Source organism: Phoca vitulina, unplaced genomic scaffold (assembly GCF_004348235.1).
Source record: "Phoca vitulina isolate PV1807 unplaced genomic scaffold, GSC_HSeal_1.0 scaffold50, whole genome shotgun sequence".
Lineage (NCBI taxonomy): Eukaryota > Metazoa > Chordata > Mammalia > Carnivora > Phocidae > Phoca > Phoca vitulina.
In genome coordinates this window covers 8,561,648-8,584,433 of record NW_022589753.1, presented here as the reverse complement: position 1 = coordinate 8,584,433, position 22,786 = coordinate 8,561,648, and the positions used below count along the sequence as shown (strand labels likewise).

Here is a 22,786-nt window from a genome sequence, read left to right as displayed (position 1 = left end):
GGGGAAAGAGAGAATGGGGAAGAGCAAGAGAAAGAGAGAGAGAAACAAGGAATGTTGTAGTAGAATTGTACAAGTCATGTATTCTACTGAGTCTCCACAAGAAGAGCAGTTGATTAAATGGCAGTAATCAATCAATCAATCAATCAATCATACATTAGAGCAGTAGTTCTCAATCTTGGCAGCACATCAGAATCCCCTGGGGAGCTTTTAAACACCCCAATGCCCAAACCATGCCCTGGACCAATTAAGGCAGAATCTCTGAGAGTGAGCCTAGGTATGAGTGTTTTAAAGCTGTCGGGTGACTCCCATGTGGAAGGAGGCCAGCGTGCAGAATGTGTTCGGAGGCACAAGGCACAGATCATTCTGTGCCATTTATTAGCTCTGAACATGGGCAAGCTGCTTAACACCTTTAAGCCTGTTTCCTCATTCATCTTGAGGATTAGACATATTTGGTTAACCAGGTGGGCTCCAGGTCAAGAACATGCTTGGTTCATAAATAACAGGTATTTCTCGTTACTGTTATCATTGTCCAATGGATGTAAAGTCTGGGCCTCCAGGTCTCCATTTGCAAAATGGTGAGTGCAGGGAGGATCTCTGAGGTCATTCACTTCCATTTTCATGATTCTACAAAGGTAGAGCAATGGGTGAAGTAGGAAGAAAAACTCATGTTTCTTCACTGAATGACACCCGGGGCCCAGCACCGAGCCGGCACTTTGGAGACCTGTTGAACAAAACGGTCAGCATCCCTGCCCTCCTTAAGGCTAGTAGAAGAGCCATGCATTAAATCAGTACTCACACAAACATTATTAATGGCCAATTGGAGCTAGGAGGAAAAAAAAAAATCTGGATTTTTTTCTGGGATAAGGAGAGGTCTAGATTCTGGGATAAGCAAGGGTCTTTCTGAGGACATGATACTTAAGCCAGTGGATGAGTGATGGAGTGTGGAGCAGGAATTATCCAGGAAGGGTCATGGGGAGGGGGGGCATTCTAGGTAAGGCGTACAGCAGGGGAAAAGCTTCTGAGGCAGGGAGGAGCATGACACTTCTGAGATTTTGTTTAAAACATAAGTGAATGAGTAAAAAAAAAAAAATCTTTTTTTTTTTTTAGAGCATCTCAAGGGATTCAGGCGTTCCATAACATACTTTGGAAAACATTGGTAGAGTCAGATGAGGCTGGGTAAGAGATCCAGACAAATCTTGATTTCACTCCAGTTTCACTAGGAAACAGCTGTGTGGGTGGAGGGGACAATTTAACCTCCTGATCCCCTGGTTCTTCGTTTGTAATGAGGAAATAACTCATATTTTCCAAATCTTCTGTGAGGATTGGTAATTAGTGGTAGCAATCGAATGGGTAAAGGGTACTAGTTATCATGGTACTTTGGTGACAGAAAGACCAGCATTCACATCATGTTCTACCATCCTGCAGGCACCTGATCTTGGTCCCATCACTCAAAGCTCTGGCTCTCAGTTTCCTGACTCCTGAGAAGGGGTTCATAAGACCTACGTCTGGAGATTATGGAGGTTATCATAAGAATTAAATAAAAGACAGCAGTCAAGCTTCAGGCAAAGAGTAGGTACCCAATGAATGAAACTATCACTAAGAGAAGGGAAACTCTTCTTGGAAAGTGGGAGGGTTTACCTGAACTATCTAAACAGGGATTCCAACCCACTAACCCCCTTTTCCAATGTAGGCAACACCACAAACAGTGTTGCCCTGGGCTTAGACACATAATCACAGTTGTTAAAAAAAAAAAAAAAAAAATTCTTCCCTGTTTATTTGTCATGTTTGGGGGGCATGCCGTTCTTCCTGAATGCCAACAACTCACATTTAGGCAGCAGTAAAGTCCCTTTGCTGTGTCCCTGCCGTGAATCTCGTTTGGTTGTAAGTTAGTTGTAATAAATCACTTTTGGCTCTGCACTCCACTTAAAGAAGATAGGTTCCATTGTGAATCATGTCATTGGTGGTTTGGACTTTAAGCTGTCTGGGTTGTTTATGGTGGTGTTTGCCAGCATCTAGCCCTCTTCCAAACAATTTAAGTGCCCTTTTGGAGTATATGAATGTGGCTCAATAAAAATGGGTACAGGGAAATTGCTTTCTTTCTCTCTTCTATGGCCATGTACCAAAATCAACCATCGACGACGATTGTCAAATGTGAAATACATAATTGCCAAACATGAAATTATAATTAACATTGAAATCACCAAGGACATTTTCCCTTTCTGTTGTCAGGATGCTGTCCTGATCTTCGCCATCCGTTTCATTCATTTCTTGAAAGGATTACAACCGCTGAACAGTTTTTCATCCTTATTTTTCATTATATAGCTTTACTGAGCAATGTGCCTTTAAAAGATTCTAGTGAGTTCCTTTGACAGCAATAAATATTGGCTAGAGAACAGGCTTTGAAGCCAGACAGACCAAAGTCCAAATGCCAGCTCTACTACTTGCTACCTATCTGAACTTGGTTAAGAAATTTAACCAAGTTCAGCCTCTATTTTGTCATCAATAAATAGGGACAATGAGATCTACTATCAGGTATTATTGTGAAGTGCAGAGCTTGTAATGAGCACTTAATAAAATGGTAGGTATTATGACTGCTTTCTACTTTCTTCTTCTTAATAACCACATCAAATGTTTTGAAATGCTATTTTATCCTTTTTTTTATAAAAGGGGAAAACTTTTCTGAGCTCCACATCTGAATTGACAACTGATTTCTTTTCAACATTTAATGCATGAACTAAAGAGCCTCTCTTCTACTTAGTTCTTCAAGTTTCCAGAAGGAAAGAATAATTCACTTTCCAAGACCTAATGATTACTTATTTCTAACACATAAGCAGAATTTTATGTATGTATTTTCTTAATTTATTCCATATCTTATTCCACAGCACTTTTAAGGTGCTTTATTGTATGCAAGGAAATAAAATCATAAAAGAAAAGAAAATCACTTTTTAAAATCTACATTTTTATTATGTACCCAACACCATGTGTGGAAGGTTCTATTATTAGCCTGATTTTGCAGATGTGGAATTTAGGCTCAGAAAGGGTAAGTCATTTCCCCAAAGATCACACAACCAGTAAATGACAGAGCCAAGCTATTAACAAATGTGCCAAAAGAAAATGAAGAGTGAATATGAAAAGAAGTTAATGGGTATAGACTGGAGTCCCAAGAGGCTACACAGTCACTAAAGTTGGGCCACCAAATGCACTCTGAGCTTCCTAGTAGTGAAAGCAAAAATGGAAACCTGATCCACTCCAAGATTCACCTTTACCATAAAGAAAATGTAGACTGGGATTTAAGAATAAGCAAAACCTTTCCTGATACTGAATGTCTGGCAGAAATCCATGCATAACTTTTACAATGGAGTGCAATCAAGATAGTAGGAAGTTCCCAGGGTAAAACCAAACATTTAAAACTGAAACCATTCCTTTCTGCAAAAAATATGTTTAACTTAACACTGGGCTCCATCTCTTCTGATAATTATCCAATCCAAGCTTTGTCAAAGCATCATACTGAGGAGAGATTTGTGTTAAAACGCTAGCTGGCAGGAGGGAGAAAGCCCCTGTCTGCCTTATCATTTTTATTTAGATTGATATACCTTTGGTTATAATTAGGGATAACTATACAGCAGTTAAGACTCCATAATCCCATTATTAGTTGTCAAGAGATTTTCAGAGGGCAAACCCCCATGCCTTTATGTTCATTTCTGTTTCTTAACTACTCGGGTAGTCTGAAGTTGAAGAGTGTGCTTTAAGGAAAAGATTTTCTTCTGCCATTGAAATCTTTAAGCTGACACACAAGGAAGGACACAAATGACGCCTCGTGACAGCATCTGCGCCACTCTCAGGAGGCCCCGCGTCTTCTTGCCTGACATTTTTGTTGTTGTTCTCCAAGATGTCACCCTGTGTCTGCCAGTTCCATTCCATAGCCATCTCATGCACGGTGGTGAAGAGATTTTAAACCATTTCAAGGGTTGCCCATTAAGTAGACCAAAATGGAATTTTTTAAAAAAACTATTTCCAATTCACCCACTCTGTTAGACACTCAAAGTTGGTGGTAGAGGGTGGAGGTCAGCTTAGAAAGTGTTTACTCTGGCGCTGATAAAAAAAAAAAAGAAAAGAAAAGAAAAAAACACACAGAAAAATTACTCTTTAGCTTTAAAGCTGTGGGCAGTTGGCTGTCTGGTTTGTGTCATGGAGCATACATCATACATTTGAGACACATGGTTGATTTATCACAAGTTGTGCTTTAAAAGAGGAAGTTCAAAAGTTGAGATTTTCCAGTGTGTCGATTATGACCTGCATGTCATCTGTATTTAGATGTTCCAAGGAGAAGACTATCAAGATCAACAATAGTTTTGTGTCCTGTTCTTCAAGGATCTAGTCAAGCGGCCCTCTGACAACGAATCTGTGGTCTCATTGGTACAGATCCAACATCAGGCACAATTCTTTTGGTGGTTAAGAGTAAAGGATCTAAAATCCAGAAAAGATACATTCCGATTGAATATTGGAATATCCATTTCCATTCACTGTTATGTGACCTGGGATAAGTCACTTTGGTCACCTAAACGTCAGCTTCTTCCTCTGTAATACTGGACACGCCCCCTGGAGTGTTGAGATGATTCATGGAAATAATGCATAAGCAGGCGGGCCTAAAATTAATAGTTGTTACCCAGATGTGACTGTTCTATTTTAATTATTTTATTGACTCAACCTCTCTGCAATTTACGATAAGAAAGCTAAAGTCCCTCTCTCCACTCAGAAGCCCAGCCACTTTGTTCTGTCTGGCTTCTTTGGTGGCCTCCCTTTCCAAGAGCAATTTGTCTCAGTGTCTGCTTCCAATGGTGGGAAAACTACATGGAAGAAAGAAATCAAGAAAAGGCAAAAGCACATCAGATAATATTTGAAAATATCATCCACCTACTTACGTGGTACTGTGTCTGGCATATGAAAAGCATTCAATACATTTAAGCAATTACTTTATTCACTCTAAAAATTGAAATTGGTCCACCCAAGTTTAAGGGTTTCTGCACACAGAGATTTCTCTTAGGAAAAATTAGGTGAAGCACTAATGATGAAATTCAGCAATGTAGGTGAGCCAATTTGGATTTTCTAATGGTAAAATCAATTTGAAAAAATATTAACTGCAGGTTTCTCCCAGGATTACAAGGTTAGGAATCACATGTCTCCACAGCCACTTTGCTTTCTTAACAGTTTTTTTTTTTTAATAATACATTTTATATATTTTCAGCATTTATATTTCACTTTCTTTTTTTCATTTTTAACCAGTTTTTAGAAGCCCAGAAATAGGAGTCAGATGTCCTGATTTCATCACTGATCACTATGGGAGCAAATTATTTAAACTCCCATGGCCTCAATCTTTTTATCTTTGGGGCTACTAATATTTATCCAATATATTTCAGAAAAGCATACACATACACACACACACACATATATATACATTGTATATAAGAGTGTGTGTGTGTATATAATATATATACATATATGTATATATATATATGTATACACTTGAAAAGTTTCCATTGAGCACTTGAAAAGATGTAAATTGTTTCAAAATGGCAAAATAAATTATTCTTTAGAGTTGAAAGTACCAAGTAGATGGTAAAGCTTGTTCATGTCCATTTATGTTTCCTTGGACTAATTGTCCTAATCTCTTCTTTTTTCTTTACATATTCTACATTGTCTCTTTCATAGAATTAGAGAAGTAGGATTCCAGGCAAATCTATTGTTTGCTTTTGTATTATCTTAGTATAAAATTCTTTAAAATTCTCTTTTCATGTTGTCTTTAGGGCTTCATTCACTCAGCAAATATGTATCATGTACATATTATGAGTTAGACATTGGCTTGTCTACCTGGGATATTGTTATGATCAAAAAGTGCACAATCGGGGTGCCTGGCTGTCTCAGTCCATTGGGCCTCTGACTCTTGGTTTTGGCTCAGGTCATGATCTCAGAGTCCTGGGATCGAGCCCTGCATCTGGCTCCATGCTCAGCAGAGAGTCTGCTTGAGATTCTCTTCCTCTCCTTTTGCCCCTCCCCTTGTTTGTGCGCTCTCTGTCTCTCCCTCGCTCTCAAATAAACAAATAAATCTTAAAAAAAAAAAAAAAAGCACACAGTCCCTACCTTCCTGGCATTTACAAGCCAGTATAGGAGGCAGACACTTAATTAAAAATTACAGCTGTGTGGGTGCCTGGGTGGCTCAGTTGGTTAAGTGACTGCCTTCGGCTCAGGTCATGATCCTGGAGTCCTGGGATCGAGTCCCGCATCGGGCTCCCTGCTCGGCGGGGAGTCTGCTTCTCCCTCTGACCCTCCCCTCTCTCATGCTCTCTGTCTCATTCTCTCTCTCAAATAAATAAAATCTAAAAAAAAAAAAAAATTACAGCTGTGAATATGCTTATAAACTGCTATAAGTCCCATAAGAACAACATATAAGGTGCAAGATTATATCAAAAGAACTTAGTCAATATAATGTATGGTGATTAACATAACAATAAAAATTAAAAAAAAAAAACAAACAGAACTTAGTCAAGCCCCAAGGGCAAGAGAAGACTTCTCTGAGGAAGTGACATTTCAGTTAAGACTTTAAGATTGAGAAGGTGCTTGCTAAACAAATAGGAGGAAGAACATTGTAGACAGAGGGAACAGCACCTGCAAAGCCCCAGCCATGTTTCAGATGCTGTCAGAAGGCCAGTGTTCTTGGGACAGATTAGCAAAGGGCCGAGAGCCCCAAGTAAGGTCAGATAAGTGGCAAGGCCAGATCAGGCAGAATGTCTTAGAAAAACAGGATTTTTCCTAAGTGCGGCAGAGGTCACTGAAGGACTCTAAGCTGGGAGGAAATAGGGAGTGACTGCTTCAATCTAATTAAAGTTTTCATAAGCTCACTTTGTTTGCCGTATGGAAAATGATGGGCAGGACGCCAAGCAGAGTAAAGCAGCCCAGGGAGAGAGAGGGTACCATCATCTGGGGATGACACACACAGGCTTGAACTGGGGTGCTGGGGAAGGGCATGGAAGTAGATTCTGGCGAGAAATCTCATGATGAGGTGTCAAGGATGACCCAACATTCTGGCTGGAACAATTGAGCGGCTTGAGGTTCCATTTCCTGTGAACAGAAACATCGGAGGAGAAACGGGCTGGGGGCAGGGGAATTCAAGCTCCCTGCTTTTGAAAAAGTTGCCTCTGACGGACTTATGAGATATTCACATAGAAATGTCAAGAAGGCAGTTGGACGTGCTGATCTGGAAGACACAGTCATCAGCGCACCAATGATCATTAACATCACAAACTGGATGCAGCTGCCTACCCGGGGCCCATGCAGGGCAGGGGTCCTCACCCTTCGCAGACCCAGTGTGGACATTTCCCGACAAACAGTTTATGATTTCCCCTGTATGATCCAGAAATGAATTCATAGATCACATGACCAACCTACACACATAATTTCCAAAAGAAATCATCTGATGCGGTGAGTGTACAATGAGAAACAAAAGGAAAATGTTTGGGCACAAAAGTTCACTCGAACAGGACTTCTGAAACATGAATAGCATCGCCCGGCATCCTGTGAAATACAGATTTTGAGTCAACAGGACTGGGGACAGGGGTTCTGCATTTCTAACACGCTTGGGGATGATGCCAATGTTGCTGTCCCATGGGCCACACTCAGGCACGAGGTCCTCGAAGAATGGTGAGGGCGTCTGTTGTGTGTTGCTATACGTAGACTCACCGTGATCATGTCAATGACACATGCAGGTCAGTTTCGGGGCTGTTGAATGGGCATCCCAAATACCATGAGTGGGCATCCCAAATACCATGAGTGGCAACACCAGAGGTGACTTGTTTTTTTTAAAATGGCCAATAACTCCCCTTAAAATTCCAAAGAAAACAAACTAGTTTCTCTTTGTTTGCAAGGTAGCTTTATTTCTGGACAATGCAGTGTATATGAAACTGTGCACCAAAGACTTTGTGTTTATATGTAAAATGGAATTAGGGTCTAGGCTAAAATAATTACAAAAATGTTTTCCACTATGTCAGCGCTTCAGAACCGCTGTGATAGATCATTTTGCTCCCTGCCCCACGGATATTTGGCAATGTCTGGGGATATTTTTGGCTGTCACAACTCAAGGGTAAGGGGGCTGCTACTGGAATCTAGTGCGTAGAGGCCAGCGATGCGGCTAAAAATCTTACAATGCCCAGGACAGTCTCCCACAACAAAGAATTATCCAGCCCAAAATATCAATAGTGCCAAGGTTGAGAAACCCCAACCTACAGAGACATTTTCAAAAATGGTGCAGGGTGAGGGACAACACCACCTTGTGAGAAGCTGTCCCACATGTTGCAAGGTGCCTAAGATTCCCAGTGCCTAACCATACAACACTGGGGGCGGGCCCATCCTTGCAGCAACCACAGGACTCCCCCCAGGGACGGTAGCGCAGCTCTGAGAAGAACAGGACAAAGTAGAGAAAGAGGAAGGGCCTGGAGAGGAAGGGCCAGAGGGGTTAAAAATTCTAGCATGGCCAGGGGCACCTGGGTGGCTCAGTTGGTTAAGCGTCTGACTCTTGATTTCAGTTCAGGTCATGATCTCAGGCTCCTGAGATCAGCCCTGCGTCGGCCGGGCTCTGTGCTGGGCGTGGAACCTGCTTAAGATTCTCTCCCTCCCCCTCCTTCTGCCCCTCCCCCTGCTTGCTCTCTCCCTCTCTAAAAAAAAAAAAAAATTCTAGCGCGGCCAAATTAAAGTAGATATAATTCTACACATCTGTTGGTGGCTATGTAATTAATACAAAAATAATTGCATCTCTTCACCCGGCTCTCCCTCACAAACTCTCCTTAATGAACACTGCCAATGACTTTTTAGATATGTAATTAAAATTTTTATTTATTTCTGTTTTATTTTTATAGTAGTAGCTTAACATACTAGAAAAAAAAAAAAAAAAACCCATGCCACAGCAGAGCTTGGCTTCAACAACCAGTGGAGACACAACCAAGAGTAGTTTACACACTGCATTCTGAGCAGTGAGAAATAAAACCACTACTTCTCATTCCCTTCATTTTCTAGGTTTAATTTTCTGCCAGGGTCTCATCTTTAGACCTACAGAAAAATAAGGTGCTGCTTCTTCTTCTTCTAAGGTAAGAAATAGTAAGAAAAGGTATATCATCCCAAAGTGGCCCAAGATTCAGTTATCCTCTTTACACGTTCTCTTTTAGTACAGGAGCACTGACTTTCTGGAAGAATACACCACTTCCATCCATCATGGTGGAATATGAGATCTGTCAGATAGAAATAGCATCATAGCCAAGTTTTTTTAATTTATTTTATTTTATTATGTTATGTTAGTCACCATACATTACATCATTAGTTTTTGATGTAGTGTTCCACGATTCATTGTTTGTGTATAAAACCCAGTGCTCCATGCAATACGTGCCCTCCTTAATACCCCTCACCAGGCTAACTCATCCCCCCACCCCCTTACCCTCTAAAACCCTCAGTTTGTTTCTCAGAGTCCATAGTCTCTCATGGTTCATCTCCCCCTCCAATTCCCCCCCCTTCATTTTTCCCTTCCTACTATCTTCTTTTTTTTTTTTTTTTTAACAAATAATGTATTATTTGTTTCATAGGTACAAGTCTGTGATTCATCAGTCTTACACAATTCACAGCGCTCACCATAGCACATACCCTCCCCAATGTCCATCACCCAGCCGCCCCATCCCTCCCACCCCCCACCACTCCAGCAACCCTCTGTTTCCTGAGATTAAGAGTCTCTTATGGTTTGTCTCCCTCTCTGGTTTCATCTTGTTTCATTTTTTCCTCCCTTCCTCTATGATCCTCTGTCTTGTTTCTCCAATTCCTCGTATCAGTGAGATCATATGATACCTGTCTTTCTCTGATTGACTTTTTTCACTTAGCATAATACTCTCTAGTTCCATCCACGTTGTTGCAAATGGCAAGATTTCATTTTTTGATGGCTGCATAATATTCTATTGTAGATATATACCACATCTTCTTTATCCATTCATCTGTTGATGGACATCTTGGTTCTTTCCATAGTTTGGCTATTGTGGATATTGCTGCTATGAACATTGGGGTGCACATGCCCCTTCGGATCACTACATTTGTATCTTTGGGGTAAATACCCAGTAGTGCAATTGCTGGGTCATAGGGTAGCTCTATTTTCAACTTTTTGAGGAACCTCCATACTGTTTTCCAGAGTAGAAATAGCATCATAGCCAAGTTTTAATAGAAAACACTTGTATCTAGAATTTAACTCAGTAACTAACTGTACAGATACTCTTGGAGAAATGCCTCTGAATTATTAATAATGTTAGTGTTCAACGCTTTACAACATTATCAAGCCATCGGAGACCATATAAGAAGCAGTGGTTTAAGAGCCCAAGCAACCTTAAACCTGAGTATCCTTTCTCCCACTTACCAGCCAGGTGACTGCAGGCCAAATGGCTTCACCCCCCTAAATGTCCATTTCCTGGGCTGGAAAGCGTAGACGCTATTCCCTCCTGCACCACAGTATCGTGAGCTTGATGCGAGGTGAGGCACGGACCTGGCGTGGGGAGCATAGAGCAAACTCGGGAAATGTCAAGTTATCACTACAGCAGTCTTCTTTCACACTGAGGCCCCAGAAAGCCACAGAACCTGAGCTAAGAATCACAGAAAGTCAATAATGAGGTCAGGACTGAGATCCTAGGAGCTGAGCAACTTCCTTGTTTTTACACAAGAGTCTGTCATGAAGATATTTTCCAGAAGAACAACACTCAGATACATTCGTGTTTTGTGGGAAAGAAAGGGGTCATCAAACAAATCCAGGAAGCACTGGGTTAAATAAAGACACATTGTGTTGGGTTGGGTTGGGTTTTGGTGGCAGGACTTCTCGGAGCCTTTAATATGCTGATGTGTATTGTGAATTTCCAAGAAGGGGGCTATAATATAATACAATTATTTTTTCATTCTCCTTGCTCCTCTCCCCAGAGCAAACTTCGCCCTAAGAAACATCCAGCCAGAGGAGTCTGGGTGTTGAACAAATCTGGAGTAGGTTCAAGGAAGAGACAAATGAAACAAAGTTCTCTAAAACTGGCGTCACATTAATATCATGGTCAGGGAGGAGAGGAGGGCCTCACACAGAGCATGTGTCAACACCGCACCCAGGACTTCATCCTGCCTCACAGTGTAGGGCACTTTCACCCTTTAAGAAAATCAGCCACTCTCTTCCTTTCTCCCTCTCTCCCTCCTCCTACCTTCCCCTAATACCGTTACTATTTCTGCCGTCTAATCTCTTTCTCTTTCTTTGACACATCTCTCTCCTCCAACCACATGACCATTCTCCTTCAAGTTCCTGGACCTGCCAGGGGGTTCCAACCAAGTCAGAGGAAAGACTACTTTGTCTCTGAAATACAAACCTAATGTCAAAGGGAAATGACTCCTTCCACTGATGGTGACCATCTGTAATCTAAATGGGAGGTGGGTGGGTGGGATGGGGTGCCTGAAGTGAGCATGGAAGCTTCCAAATGGGAAGACCTAAATTTAAAGCCATCCTCTGCTTATTAGCCGTGTGACCTTGGACGAGTCACGAATCTCAAGACTTTTTTTTTTTCTAAAGATTTTATTTATTTATTTGACAGAGAGAGAGAGCACAAGTAGGCAGAGTGGCGGGCAGAGGGAGAGGGAGAAGCAGGCTCTCTGCTGAGCAGGGAGCTGGACGTGGGGCTCGATCCCAGGACCCCAGGATAATGACCTGAGCCGAAGGCAGCCGCTTAACCGACTGAGCCACCCAGGCGCCCCTCAAGACTCTTTTTTTTTTAAATGAGATTGTTTCAAGTGTTAGTGGAAATATGTGTAAAGGATCTGGCATTTGGTACATATATAACAACTGGCTCTGGTATCGGAGTCCTACAATTTCTTACCAAGAAATCATTTGTAACATCTGTTGTGGTTATTTTGTGCATGATTTCTTTACACACATCAAGTGTCAACAATTTTCAACATGTCTTTATTCTTCTACTAGTAACTTGGAAGTTTTCCTCTTCCAAAAGACTAATTATATATAAGTCCAAAGTATTTTTTTCTCACTAAAATGGGCAATACCACTAAATAATAAGATATAAAAAAGGAATGCCACCCAGATTAGGCTAATGGAAACTGTATGCATTCTTACAGCAATCCAGATAGCACATATCTGAAAAAAAAAAATTCTCCCAATTAATCTCCCATAACAAAGCATACTTTTAAGTAGCACTTCCCCAACCACAAAAATGTTCCTATATTTTGACTCAGGAATTCCACATTTGGCAATTTAAGCCTATGAATATATCCCAACGAACTGAAGGCTTTAAACACAAAGATGTTTATCACAGTGTTACCTATTATTGAATAAAATTGGAAGCAAATTTAAATGTCCAACATCATGAGAATGTTCTAGTAAATTCTGATAGTGTAGGTGATAGAACTCGTGTAGCTATTTACAATGGGGTTTTCACGTGGGGGGGAAACACCAGAGAGGAACGTCGCACAGTGGGTACTTATGAGTATGTACGCCTCTCACAAATGCATGGGAAAAGAAAACTAGAAGGAAATACAGCAGAATGTGAATAGGAGCTTCCTCTGGATGGTGGGGCCTTAAGTTAATTTTTTTTTTCTTTTTCAAAATGCTTTATAATGGGAAAGTCGCATATTATAGTTTTTATTTTTCATTGTGGAAAAACACCCAAAACATAAAATTTATCATCTGAATCATTTTCCAGGGTACAGCTCAGTGGCATTCAGTACATTCCTGTTGTTCTATAACCATCACTACTATCCATCTCCGGAACTTTTTTGTCTTGCAAAATTGAAACTCTATACCCATTAAAGAACAAGTCCCCATTCCCCAGCCCCTGGCAATTACCATTTCTGCTTTGTGTTTCTATAAGTTTGACTACTCTAGGTACCTCATGTAAGTGAAGTCATATAATATTTTATGACTTATTTTCTCTTAACATAATGTCCCCAAGGTTCATCCATGTTGTAGAATATATGAGAATTTCCTTTCCTTTTAAGACTGAATAATATCCCGGGCACCTGGGTGGCTCAGTCGTGAAGCGTCTGCCTTCGGCTCAGGTCATGATCCCAGGGTCCTGGGATCAAGTCCCACATCGGTCTCCCTGCTCAGCGGGAAGCCTGCTTCTCCCTCTCCCACTGCCCCTGCTTGTGTTCCCTCTCTTGCTGCTCTGTCTCTCTCTCAAAAAAAAAAAAAAAAAAAAAAAAAATCTTGAAAAAAAAAAAGACTGAATAATATCCCATTGTATCTCTACATATACCACATTTTGTTCATCCACCCATCTGTCAATGGACATCGAGGCTGCTTCTTCCTTTTGCCTATTGTGAGTAATGCTGCTATGAACCTGAGTGTATAAATATCTCTTCCATACATTATATTTTAAAGGTTCTTTTTTCCCTAAACTGGCTTTTCCTTTCTAGGTCCCATCACGTGGTTATATCATACCCTAGACTAGATTTAACTATGACTCCATGCAGACCATTAATACGAATGAAATAGTGCAGGTGGGCAATTTGGCTACCTAGGGAAAATAACCACCCGAGCTATTCCTCCGAAAATAATGCATCTTTTTCTGTTGTTCTGATTCCCATTACAGGACAAATGCCTTAGTTTCAACTTTCCAGCCTGGATCTCCCTCACACTGAGTCCTTCTTCATTGTACCACCTGCTTCTGACATTGAACTCCTTCTGACACCCTGCTCTGAGAAGACTGCCAAAAAAAAAAAAAAAGAAAGAAAGAAAGAAAGAAAAGGAAAAAAAAGAAAAAAAGAAAAAAGAAAAAAAAAATTACCCCAGCCATCTCTCTTCATTCTTACTAACAATTTGGTAATGAAGTATTGATTTCCACTTCTCTGCTTATGGACGATATTAGATTTTCATTGATAAACTGCAACGAGGCAGTCTCGTCTCCATGGTCCCCTTTTCACTGTCATGAGAAAACAAAGTGCCACTGAAGAAAAATAATGACTGAGAACATTGATGTACTTATTTCGTCAGTCTGTAACACTTGACAGGAAAGGGCGGGGGAGTATGAGTCTTCATAGTTTAATGTCCAAGTGAGCTGCGCTAGATGCAGACCCTTGGAAGCTTACTTTTCATGGTAATGTCCATTTCCTATTTATAACCCCCCTGGGAACGTTTGTCTAAAGGAAATGTTTCTGTTCAGAGCAACAATTACGGTTGCACCTGGATTGCCCAGTCCTGCCCCTGCACTGGGGAGCCATTAATCACCGCAAAGTGGAAGAATTATTAAGTTAGACCAGAGTTTGAGCCAAGAAAACCTCTGAACAATGTTCATCTTCTGTGAAAGTTGTTCAAATAGTTAGGCTTAACCATGTTGCTGCCAAAGACTTTTTCCCAAGCAGTGGTGGGCATCTTTTTAATCATTGTCTTTGTTGGTTACAAAAAAAAAAAAAAAAAATGGGTTTAAGTACGCATACGAGACCTGCAAATTGGCAGAACTGGGGAAATTGGTGAGATGCGAGATCTGAAGGAAAGCAAGAAGATGAGATCACTGCAGGGTGGAAAGTTCAGCAGCCGTCTTGCCCGGTGATCTCTTTCTGCAGAACCTGTTGTTTATGGACTGGGAAACGCAGCTTAGCTTGAGAAGTAACAGAAAGCATGAAATAGGGTGTCCATTTTAAATGTGTTCCTGCAACTTTTTTCATTAAAACTTTGAGGGCCCAATTTTAATTTGTGGAATATTCCCGTTAATAATGAGATCTAATTAAGACATCCATTAAAAGCCCGTTAAAGTTAATTTAACGTAAAAATTCCAATAGAACTGTATTAGATTTTCTCCATTAAATTAACGTTATGGATTTTTAACGGATGTCTTAATTATACATTATTATTAACGGGAATACTGTATTACACAGATTAAAATCAGGTCCTAAGCCAACTTGGAAAAGCTAAGAGCATGTTTTAATATTAAAAGTCTTGCATACCTAGTACACAGTTTGGAAATTCAGGGGTAGAGCTGTTTACTCTAGTTGAGCATTTTCTATACAACTGAAAGCAATCTATAAATAGATAAATCTATCATTGCATTTAAACAATGAATTTCCTTATTCTCAAAGGACAAATAAAGTCTGGATTGTGTTATAAACTGCTACTCAGCTATAGACGAAATAGTTAAACTCTTCTAGGTACAACACTAGGAACTTAGATGATTCTAAAACAAACAAAGAACAATTTTGTTGTCATTGCTTTAATTACCAAGGTTATCACACACAAAAAAAAATCTCAACACCAACAAAACGAAGCCAAATATCCTCTTCACCATTTCTTGTGGAAGCATGCCTGTTGAAATTGCTTTGGAAATTTTGACATGATCCCTAAATTCAACATTGGGATTAAAAAAAAAAAAAAACTTCTTATTTACCTCCTAGGGAAAGTGTTGCCCTTATGCCACATATAATAGCAAATTGCTTTTTTTTATGGCATGCATAACCTAGATGGGAAAAAATATGGCGCTTCGGGGAAGGAGGGAAAAAGTAAATGAAGTTCCAGGAATGTCATTCTGAAGTAATGAGGCATGGACAGAAAATATACCCCTCACATCATCGGATTGAGATGGCAGTCGAAATAGCTTCATTGAAGTGTCAGCACTCATCCATCAATCAATCACCCACAAGGAAAAATAGCAACAGTACAACGGGGCGGCTTTTATGGGATTTACTCATGGGCATAGGGAATAGCGGCTCAAATGTAGTTCTGACATGAAAAGCAAGGTGCTGATATTATTTTTTATGATGGGAGGATCATAAAGTGAATTGAGAACAGCGAGGTCTGTCTTTGCTTAACCTATTCAACCAGAAATGAATGGAGCTCAACTGGAAAGGAACAGTCTTCGCATGGGTTAAGATTGAAGGGTGGACTCTACTGAGCACCGTCCTTCGACAACGAAATTCTATTAAAGGAAAATCAGTGCATTAGCATTGGGCTTCCTGAAGCTGTTAAAAATTGCCCGCTCCAACCCAGGGTTATTAGATAAAGTTATATAATTCAGACTCTGTCACTACCCTTCAAAGGCAGATTCTTGAGCTCTTGCTCCAACTGGGGGGAGACAATACAATTCTCAACTCCATGGAAATTGTTTCCCTTCTAAGAAAAAATAAATAAATCATCTGCTTCAACATTTAATCTATATGGTTTTGTTAGCACAATTTCTATGGAGGGGTGGGGTGGGAGGCGAGAGACAAAAATATTGATAAATTTGGTAAGATTCATGAACTGTCACTTGGTAACTGTAAATGTCACTGCTGAGGGACAGCTGCTAATGTTCTCCTTAGGAAACAAGATCTGGGCTCATGCTGTGAGGTAAACACGGCTCTCAGTACATTTCTAGAGACCAGGCCTGTCTTTTCATTTGGCAAGCCCTGCGAGGCTTCTAGAAACTTCTTTCTGGAGGGAAAAACTAACATGAGCTCAGGAGAATATTTGTATCTGCTTTCAGAGCACTCTCTTCCTCTCTCTGAATAAATGGAGTGCTGATATATTGGAACTTGAGAAATGGAAAGGAACATGATGTGCAAATATCATGCAAATCACGCTTGAGTATCTCCATTCCACCACCAACCCTTGGTATCAGTGGGGGTGAGAAATTGCCTTTCCTTCCCCATCCCTCCTTCTAGCTAAGACCACCAACCGGCTGCAAACTGAAATGTCCACTGAAAAAATTGTATATAAATATTTAAGTTTTATGTCTTTGGCCCCATTTCATAGTTCAGCAAATTCACTAAATATAGAGCACGTTACAAAGCACTGGGAGACACAAGAGAGAATGGGAAATATAATTCATTCGGCAAATTCATTCCACAAAGATTAGAAAGCATCTGCTGTGTGCAGGATATTGTTCTAGGTGGTATGGGATACAACAGTGAACAAAGCACCCAACAGCCTCGCCCTTCTCTGCGGATAGCAGCTCCTTAAGGTAGCTGATACCAGACACCTGGCCTGGGGGGAGGAGCTCACAGAGGGGCCACCTCCCCTGTGTTACTCGTGTTTTTATTCCTGCTTTTCAAAATAATAACATTTCAGAATAGGGATTTCTCCTTCTGAAAAGCATACAGAAGAGAAAATAGCTTAAAAATAGGTCAAGGCCTAAATGTAGACTCTAATCACAGAATATATTAGATAGCCCACACAGTCCCCACAGAATTTTTTTAAGGTCACAAATAGATTTCTTAAAACTCACCCCCAAAATGTGCCAGCTCAGTTGTTTGAGTCTTGCATAATTAATGTCACGGGCAAAACCCGCTGAATTTAGTCAAAATGCAGAAAACAAGTTCATGAAATGACATATTTGGGAAGCATTTCTGAGACTCGGGTGAAGCAGCGAGGAAGTGTGTATATACGAATTCACGGCAACTTTCCAGGGTCCATGGACAGTGACACAGTAAGAATCTATGGTTTTTCTGAAACTTTTCACAGTAAATCCAAAGATTACAAGGCCTTAAAAGGTGCATGCTTTTCCATTTGTCACTTCACAGTTTACTTGACTGCGTTCAAATCTTTTTTTATCCCCCCATCGGCTTTCATTTTTTAATCTTGTTAAATGTTTTCGTTATAAAAAAAAAAACACATTAAAAATGTCGTTTTCACATTATCCTCTACTCTCTACAAGAATAGAAGTGTGTCGATATGCAGACCCACATATGTGTGTGTATAGTTCTAAAGAGCAATAAAAGTAGTCTCTGTTTTGAACAAGCATTAGGCAAGAAAAAAAAAATCACAACTGAACTTTCGGTTTATTTTTTTCCCCTGTGAGATGTTAAAATGCTAATTTCATTTTCTCCCTTCCTATATGTGGCACTTTCTCAAAATATCCATGAAATACTTTTAGACAAAGATTGAGCAGGAGAACGAGATACAAATTTCCATCCCCCCAGACAGAGAGACAGGTTTCCATTGTAGGGAAGCATTAAACATTTTGAAACTTGTGAATCATCTTTAGAATTTCTACAGGGGAATTTTACCTCTTCATCCAAAGCAAAAGCCACTTATCTCTTTTGGTTTCCTGTGACAGATTCAGAGGCATACGCAGATACACAATTTCCAGGCTCTAGTTAATCTTCTTCCAATAGTTATGAACAATGGGCTAACGGGCGTGGGTGTTTCTCCAAAAATTATTCATGCACAAGGCAGCCCAAAGCTTCAGGGAAAACTAGAAATGTTTTATGGATTAGAATAGGACTGTTCTAAAATGCTGGTACCAGGTGGAATGCTATTTCTGCAACAGGATTCTGTCCATTTCCTTTGGAAAAATAGATTCCAAGTAAAATGGCTCTTCCAAGTAATGGCCCCCGATCTGACACCTTTCAGCACACAAAGACTTTACCGATAGCCATATGATTATCATTAAGGCCTTTTAACAAACAATCTGTTTGCAAAAGACAGATCAAATTCTCACAGCCCTTTCTACAATGTTTATTTGCTTAAAACCGCTTTTGGAAGTACAAATAATAACTCTTTTGTGAAAACCCCCAGGAGAAGTTGAAAAACTCCCACAAATGCATTACTTAGAAAAAGAAAAAAACTACCACTCCCTTCAATCCTTCCAGAAAATGAATTTCAGCGTGCTCACTGAATTACCTTGAACCTGAAACCTGCGTTTGGATATCAGTCCCCAGGCAAAGGCTTATATTTACAGAACTTGCACAATCATACAATTATATCTCAAATGTGAAGACTCTGTACAGTAATATTTCCACTTTCTAAATGACCCATACAACATTCAGGAATTACAAATGTGTACGTATATTTTTTAAATACACAAAGTTCAACTGGTCTGTGGAGAAGAAGCAAAAACCATTCCCGTCCTGTACTGAGATAAATACTACAGAAACAGTCCAGTTCTGCAATACAGCATTTTGGCTTATAACACAGCAGATGTTAGAATGTGCAATGCAAGTCAAAATAAATAAATAAATAAAAGCTGACATACGAAACAATTCTCATTTGGCTCAGGGTTCTTAAATGTCACAATATCTCGGGATACAATATACTTTTTGGTCTCTAATACACTTATATCCTCCTAATCTCCCCTGACTTGGATTCTTAACAGCCAGGCACAGTCGGCATGAATCACAAACTTCCAAACCCCTTTAAAATCAAGAAGATAGTTGATCATACAGTCTTTTCAATGGTCAACCGGTTCTTACTCTGCAGAGCCCTTGTAGCTTTTTAGGAAATTTGGCATCAACCATGTTTATGTTACACATTTGCCCCCGTCTGTTGATTCTAGATTTTTCTTTTTTTTTCTTTTAGAAAAGGCAGTGGGGAAGGTAGGGCGGAGCGAGTTGGGAGAATTACATTCATGCTTGCTCTGAAGGAAAGTGTTTATCTGCCAGCGAAGAAAGGCAAACACGTTTTTGTATTAGGAAAGCAGACTAGTCGTTTTCAAAGAAAAATGACTGCAACCATACCATAGAATGTTCCTGTGCAAATACACTAATTTTCTATCACCTGCATGCTGTATATAATACATTTGCCTGTGTATACTAGGAGGAAAAGCCAGGCTGTTTTCCCTGTGTACAATGCAGCTTGGACGACTGGGAACGTAAGCCTTCCGTACATTTTTATACTGTACATATTTGTATATACTAACCATACCACCATGTATGAACACAGATTTTGTTATATTTGCTTGTTTCTGTTTCCTACCAAACTGGCCCACAATGGGGATTCTTTTGTATAGAAAAAAAATATGCTTGTAATTTTTTTCCTGGTCATTCTCTTTCAATAGCTTCTGAAAGAATTAGCTCTGAGTTTACAAAGAAATTATAAGAACCAAGTTTGTCTGTCTGCATGAGTCCCATCCAGTTGCTGGATCTAGGGAGGAACCAACGTCCTAATTCAGAGTTTTCCTTTAAAGGCATGCTTTACCCCTTGGGAAAACTGCAAACTCATCCATGTAGAATTATCCTCTTTGTATTTTATCTAATAGTGCCTGAAGATTTTTTTAATGTCTTCTTAGAGGAAGAATTCATAATTGTCGAAATTTGAAACATTAGCTTAATTTTGTTTTTATGACCTCGCAATTCTCCTCCTTATTTATTCGGTTGCTGTTGTAATGGGGCCCCAGGCCATTCCTGACATCGGCGTGCTCTTCTTCTGCATTAAGGACGTTTTTAAAATTACAGAGATTATTGAGCCAACAGGCTGTTTTAATCAAAACCATGTTTCACTTGTTTTTGATGATTATGAATTGTCCTTGGAAATAAAAAAAAAAAAAAAGTTTTCTGCTAGGAAAATTATACCACCCTGTGGCCAAACAGATTCATCACAGATAGGCAGGCATCTGTGCCCACTTCTCTGGGATCTGGAAAATTCCTCCCTTGGCTGGCCACACTTTCTTTTACTCCTCATCATCCTGAATGCTAGTGCTCAATGCAGTCACTATTTGCAAATTTCCAGAGGCGTGGCCAAGTTGTCACTGCCCAAAGACAACCAACCCAGCTAGAAATGATGTCTTTCCAGCTTGAAAAAAAAATGCAGGGATTTTCAGAAAAGGTGCTCCTGCCTTTGTCTGTTGGTGCCACCATCCTGTCATCTCTCCTAACCATAAACAATCTGGTCTTGATACCCCATATAACTTAAATCAGGTCAAAGGAAACATTCAGATCAGCCCCTCGCTGAATAAAAATGAGTTCGTTTGGGTGCACATAAGATGTATGCCTGTGTCGGATGCTGCAGCTCTGAAATTATCTCGATAAGGAGAGAGTTTAATACAATTTTACCACTAGAAATAAATTCTCTGATGGTGGAGATGAAGAAAACCCTTAAATTACATCACAGAAGCCATTATTTTTTACATCTAAAGAGTTGGGTTGTTTTTTTTTAAGAAAATCATTCTACTTTGCAAATTGTAATTAAAGCCCTAAATAATAGATACTACTTCTTTTAGCTATTGTGAAAAACTAATAACACACTCGCCAAGGTTATATGGAGCCCCTCATTTCCATCGAAAAGGTTTCTATAAGTGTATTATTTACATTTTTAAACACGATAACTCTTTGCCTTTGAGACCAAAAAAAAGTCTTTTTTTTTTCCCCCACTCAGCAGTGGAAAATAGACTGTTTCCCATCTGAAACCTTATCGTAATTTGCATCAGGAAACCCAACTGCCGACATTAAGGACTTGGGTGTGTTCAATTATGATTTTGCCGGAGGCTGTCCCGCATTCTAATGCTGCAGATCTTGAACCACCTTTCTGAAACCCAGCCCATATAGTAGACATGCCGCTCAACACCATTAGCTTTGCAAATGGCTTCGTTTCAGTCAACGCCGACTCCACTTTGGCCAACTGAATGAAAATTAAAGGAGAGAAGAAGAAGAAAAAAACACACAGATGCACTTAAAACATGAAAAGAATTATTTATATGATAAAAATATATTTAGATTTTCAAAGCACAAGACTGAATAGAAGTGCTCTTTTTATGCTTTGTGAAGATGTTACTGTTAAATGTCTTTCTACATCAGGCTTAATAAATCTGTAATGACATTTGATGGATTGATTTCTGCCTATGTGTGTTTTTTAAGGATGGCAAGAGAGGAGAGAGGCAAGGGAGAGGGGAAGGAGGGAGTGGAGAAATAGCACTGACCCCCAGGGAGGCCAAGCAAGGAAATTATTGGCGGGCCTCTCTCTTGCTTGGACCTACTGACCCGCTTCCAACATCTACCCTCATCTCCAACAGATTTGTTTTTTGTTTTTTGTGGGGTTTTTTTTGTTTTTTGTTTTTTGTTTTTTACAAATGCCAGCACCCTTGCTTGGTTTCTGGACTGCCTTTGCATGCTCTCAAATCTGGTCAGCTTGTGCCTGAGTAATTTATGATGTAATCTCAACAGAGGCAGTGGGCGCTGTCTCACAAATTCAAGGATGAAGGCAGAGGGCAGACATGATTGAGGTGGCCCGGCCTTCTCCACCTCAGAGCGATAGCCCTGCTTAACACCCAGTTTCCCTATGTACTCCCTCCAGTTCCTTTAATGTCCCCGGAGAATTGGAACATGTTTCACACACAAGCTGCCCAAGCAGATGCTGATGCTCCACCAGAAAAGATTTGTTGTCTGTGCACAGCCAGCTCACATCTTCCGTGTCATGTGGCTACATGAGACTCTTGCTCCTTAAATTATGATGGCTATCACATCACCTGTTAGCTCCACTTCATTGCCGTGGGCCCACGTCTACGCCATAAAATATGAGAGCTGGGAGAGAGAGGGCAGGACAGGTGAGGAAAGGCGGAAGCAGTGAAGGCAGAGTGTTGGGATAAGCAGTTTGGACCAAACCAAAGAGTTCTCGGTCTTCATTCACTTAGTGACTATTTATCAAGCACCTATCATATGCTCCAGCTGAGGGCTACATGGATACGTCGGCATGATGATGGTCACGAGAGCAGGGTCTAGAGTCAAATTGTGTTAAGAATCTGGGCTCTGTTATGTGTTATCTCTGTGATCTAAGGCAAGGTCAAAGGAAGAACAGAACATATGACAGGATGAGTGTGGGACTCCAGGGGCCCAGAGGTGGCCCCCAACCAAGCTGAGAATTCATGGAGGATTTCTGAAGAAGTGATATTGAAGAGAAAGATAATTTCTCAAGGAGCATTAGAAGAACCAAAAGTACACAAAAACACATCTCTGAACTTCTCCCTTTCTCCTTCCAATCCTGTTGTTTCTAACTTCAAAATACAACCAAAGTCTGTTCACTTTATAGCCATCCTAGATTTCTGTGGTGGCC

At 40.2% G+C, this 22,786-nt stretch overlaps 1 protein-coding gene across 2 annotated transcripts in view; it reads left to right on the top strand.

The window, feature by feature from the left end:
- Nucleotides 1-16,162, top strand: part of TSHZ2 (teashirt zinc finger homeobox 2) — a 433,321-nt gene extending 417,159 nt beyond the window's left edge. For both annotated transcript variants that reach the window (XM_032387606.1, XM_032387605.1), the window contains exon 3: nucleotides 13,647-16,162. In XM_032387606.1, the coding sequence (XP_032243497.1) occupies nucleotides 13,647-13,648 (2 nt within the window). In that variant the 3' untranslated portion in view covers nucleotides 13,649-16,162. The remainder of the gene's footprint in view (nucleotides 1-13,646) is intronic.
- The last annotated feature ends 6,624 nt before the right edge of the window (nucleotides 16,163-22,786 follow it).